Source organism: Oncorhynchus clarkii, chromosome 31, assembly GCF_045791955.1.
Source record: "Oncorhynchus clarkii lewisi isolate Uvic-CL-2024 chromosome 31, UVic_Ocla_1.0, whole genome shotgun sequence".
Lineage (NCBI taxonomy): Eukaryota > Metazoa > Chordata > Actinopteri > Salmoniformes > Salmonidae > Oncorhynchus > Oncorhynchus clarkii.
The window spans coordinates 17,389,673-17,393,684 of record NC_092177.1 but is presented as its reverse complement, the minus strand read 5'-3'; the positions used below and the strand labels follow the sequence as shown (position 1 = coordinate 17,393,684).

The window sequence follows — 4,012 nt, the reverse complement described above, 5'->3', positions numbered from 1 at the left end:
TAAATACTTTTTTGCCCCATTGTGTATATATATATATAACTTTTATTTTTTTAAGCCTGTCACATCTGTGAATGTGAAATGTGTTGTGTTGGTTGATTTGAAAAACAAGAGAACTTAATAACTTTAAATTGAAAAAAAAAAAAATCCTTCTTTAACCAGCCTCCTCCACTTCATCTACACTGATTTGGAGTGGATTTATGAAGTGACATCAGTAAGGGGTCATAGCTTTCACCTGGATTCACCTGGTCAGTCTATGTTATGGAAAGAGCATGTGTTCCTAATGTTTTGTACACTCAGTGTATACTAAGGTACATTAACCAGGTAGTGTATACTAAGGTACATTAACCAGGTGACCAACTACAATAGATTTTCATGCTGTAGCACCATTCAATTCAATAGATCTTTATTGTCCCTGAAGGGCAATTCTTGTGCAGCATAAAAATCATTTATAGGTACCCCATTAACCCTGTTCTGTCTGGTCTTAGGTGTTTGTGGCCAACCCCAACAAGACCCAGCCGGTGCTGGACATCCTGCTGAAGAATCAGGCCAAGCTGGTGGACTTCCTGAGCCGTTTCCAGAGAGACCGCTCCGAGGACGAGCAGTTCTGCGACGAGAAGATTTACCTGATCAAGCAGATCCGTGACCTGAAGAGGCCCACAGCACCAGAGGAGGCATGAGGGAGACAGGCAGGGGGACAGCACCAGAGGAGGAATGAGGGGACAGCACCAGAGGAAGCATGAGGGAGACAGGCAGGGGGACAGCACCAGAGGAGGCATGAGGGGACAGGCAGGGGGACAGCGCCAAAGCACAGGTAGTGGTGATGCTAGTGATTTTGGTTGGGGCCTTGGAGTATTCAGAGAGAGAATGATAGTGAGAGAAGCATATTTAACTAGATTCCATTACTCTGCCCTTCTCTTAACTTCAAACATAGGAACAATATACTGTACAAAGCCCCCCCCCCCCCCCCACACACACACGCAACAGGAGTGACCTGAGAACTGTTAGTTAAACCATAGATCTATTTCAGCCAGCAGGTATGAAATCAATGCACTTAGTCAGATGATGGTATATTGGACCTTAAACACACCATTAGCCTCTTTAATAAGCACAGTAGCACACCTGAGCAATTTCTTGGGAAATCAGGATGAGTGGTCCACAAAACGGAATACACCCTCCCCGACACAGACTCCCCAAACCTTACAGGAACTTTGAAATGGATTTGTAAGCTTTTAAAGACAGATGTCCTATATGATATTTTAGGGATTAGAATATAAAAATAAAGATTATTTTGCTGGGGTTATTCAGTTAACATTTATTTTGTAGTGGTCTTGTTTCTGACACCATACTTAACTAATTCCATAATATGTTGGTTTATTGCTTAGCTTTGGATAGACTCTTGGGTCAGAGTAGGTCATTGTAATCTTTAGTTGATAACACGGTAATTATCTTCAGTCCATCTCCTAATGACAAACCCTGACAATGGAAGGCTCAAAGACGTGAGTCCGCAGCAACTGTTGTCCTAATAGGAGCCATCCATCAGAGATGACAGTATAAAAAAAAAACTATGAAAACATGAATCAACGATATGATAGTAGGGCCCAGGCTAGTGGACTATAATGGACCTACAGATGGTTTTAGTAGGGCCCAGGCTAGTGGACTATAATAGAACCTACAGATGGTTTTAGTAGGGCCCAGGCTAGTGGACTATAATGGACCTACAGATGGTTTTAGTAGGGCCCAGGCTAGTGGACTATAATAGAACCTACAGATGGTTTTAGTAGGGCCCAGGCTAGTGGACTATAATGGACCTACAGATGGTTTTAGTAGGGCCCAGGCTAGTGGACTATAATAGAACCTACAGATGGTTTTAGTAGGGCCCAGACTAGTGGACCATAATAGAACCTACATATGGTTTTAGTAGGGCCCAGGCTAGTGGACTATAATAGAACCTACAGATGGTTTTAGTAGGGCCCAGGCTAGTGGACTATAATGGACCTACAGATGGTTTTAGTAGGGCCCAGGCTAGTGGACTATAATAGAACCTACAGATGGTTTTAGTAGGGCCCAGGCTAGTGGACCATAATAGAACCTACAGATGGTTTTAGTAGGGCCCAGGCTAGTGGACCATAATAGAACCTACAGATGGTTTTAGTAGGGCCCAGGCTAGTGGACTATAATAGAACCTACAGATGGTTTTAGTAGGGGCCAGGCTAGTGGACTATAATAGAACCTACAGATGGTTTTAGTAGGGCCCAGGCTAGTGGACTATAATAGAACCTACAGATGGTTTTAGTAGGGCCCAGGCTAGTGGACTATAATAGAACCTACAGATGGTTTTAGTAGGGCCCAGGCTAGTGGACTATAATAGAACCTAAAGATGGTTTTAGTAGGGCCCAGGCTAGTGGACTATAATAGAACCTACAGATGGTTTTAGTAGGGCCCAGGCTAGTGGACTATAATAGAACCTACAGATGGTTTTAGTGGGGGCCAGGCTAGTGGACTATAATGGACCTACAGAAGGTTTTAGTAGGGCCCAGGCTAGTGGACTATAATGGACCTACAGATGGTTTTAGTAGGGCCCAGGCTAGTGGACTATAATGGACCTACAGAAGGTTTTAGTAGGGCCCAGGCTAGTGGACTATAATAGAACCTACAGATGGTTTTAGTAGGGCCCAGGCTAGTGGACCATAATAGAACCTACAGATGGTTTTAGTAGGGGCCAGGCTAGTGGACTATAATAGAACCTACAGATGGTTTTAGTAGGGGCCAGGCTAGTGGACTATAATAGAACCTACAGATGGTTTTAGTAGGGCCCAGGCTAGTGGACTATAATAGAACCTACAGATGGTTTTAGTAGGGCCCAGGCTAGTGGACTATAATAGAACCTACAGATGGTTTTAGTAGGGCCCAGGCTAGTGGACTATAATAGAACCTACAGATGGTTTTAGTAGGGCCCAGGCTAGTGGACTATAATGGACCTACAGATGGTTTTAGTAGGGCCCAGGCTAGTGGACTATAATATAACCTACAGATGGTTTTAGTAGGGCCCAGGCTAGTGGACCATAATAGAACCTACAGATGGTTTTAGTAGGGCCCAGGCTAGTGGACCATAATAGAACCTACAGATGGTTTTAGTAGGGCCCAGGCTAGTGGACTATAATAGAACCTACAGATGGTTTTAGTAGGGCCCAGGCTAGTGTACTATAATAGAACCTACAGATGGTTTTAGTAGGGCCCAGGCTAGTGGACTATAATAGAACCTACAGATGGTTTTAGTAGGGCCCAGGCTAGTGGACTATAATAGAACCTACAGATGGTTTTAGTAGGGCCCAGGCTAGGCTGCAGGGTGATCTTAGGCAGCCATCCATTCTTTAGTCTGATTGATCCCAATGATTGCACTCTTTTTTAAATGTTTCTCCTGGCACGGACGCTTGCTAGTTTTCATGTGCAGTTAGGAACTGGTGTAAGTTAGGAAGGTGTTTTTTTATTTTAGAAATGATCACTAAATAATATTAAGATGAGATGTACCCCCCAACAATATTACTAACACATAGTATCTATGGGACGAGTAATACAATACGAAAGTAACACTGTACTGTTTAAGAGGAGCCGAATCTGCCCAGTCCTGATACTCTAGTAAACATGGGCTTACTGTGAGCTGCATGCTGCTTCTCAGGGCTTCTCTCAGGCAGCCAGTGCCATTTGAGTGAACTCTTTGACTTGCCTGCCATGTGATTATAATTGGACATTTTATCAGTTAAACCTGAAAGGCACCGAGGTTAAACACACTGAATTTTTGGCACTGGTCAAGAATCCACAGAATGCACATAATGATCGACACCGTCAAACTTAAATGAGCCAATTCGGATGAAGTATGTTCTATCAATTGCACCTAAATTGGCCACTCCTCAATTCTCTACTCAAGTTTAGGACCTATCAATACCTCAATCAATAATTACGTTGTATGTTGTCCAGATGAACTACAAAATGGGATTCTCGTGAAATAACAGCA

At 43.3% G+C, this 4,012-nt stretch overlaps 1 protein-coding gene across 1 annotated transcript in view; it reads left to right on the top strand.

Annotated features, from left to right (window-relative positions):
• LOC139391056 (calcium binding protein 39, like 1) overlaps positions 1-1,562 on the top strand; it is a 13,385-nt gene extending 11,823 nt beyond the window's left edge. Inside the window, exon 8 of the mRNA XM_071138539.1 lies at positions 486-1,562. Within this exon, the coding sequence (XP_070994640.1) occupies positions 486-677 (192 nt within the window). The 3' untranslated portion in view covers positions 678-1,562. The remainder of the gene's footprint in view (positions 1-485) is intronic.
• Positions 1,563-4,012: the final 2,450 nt, after the last annotated feature.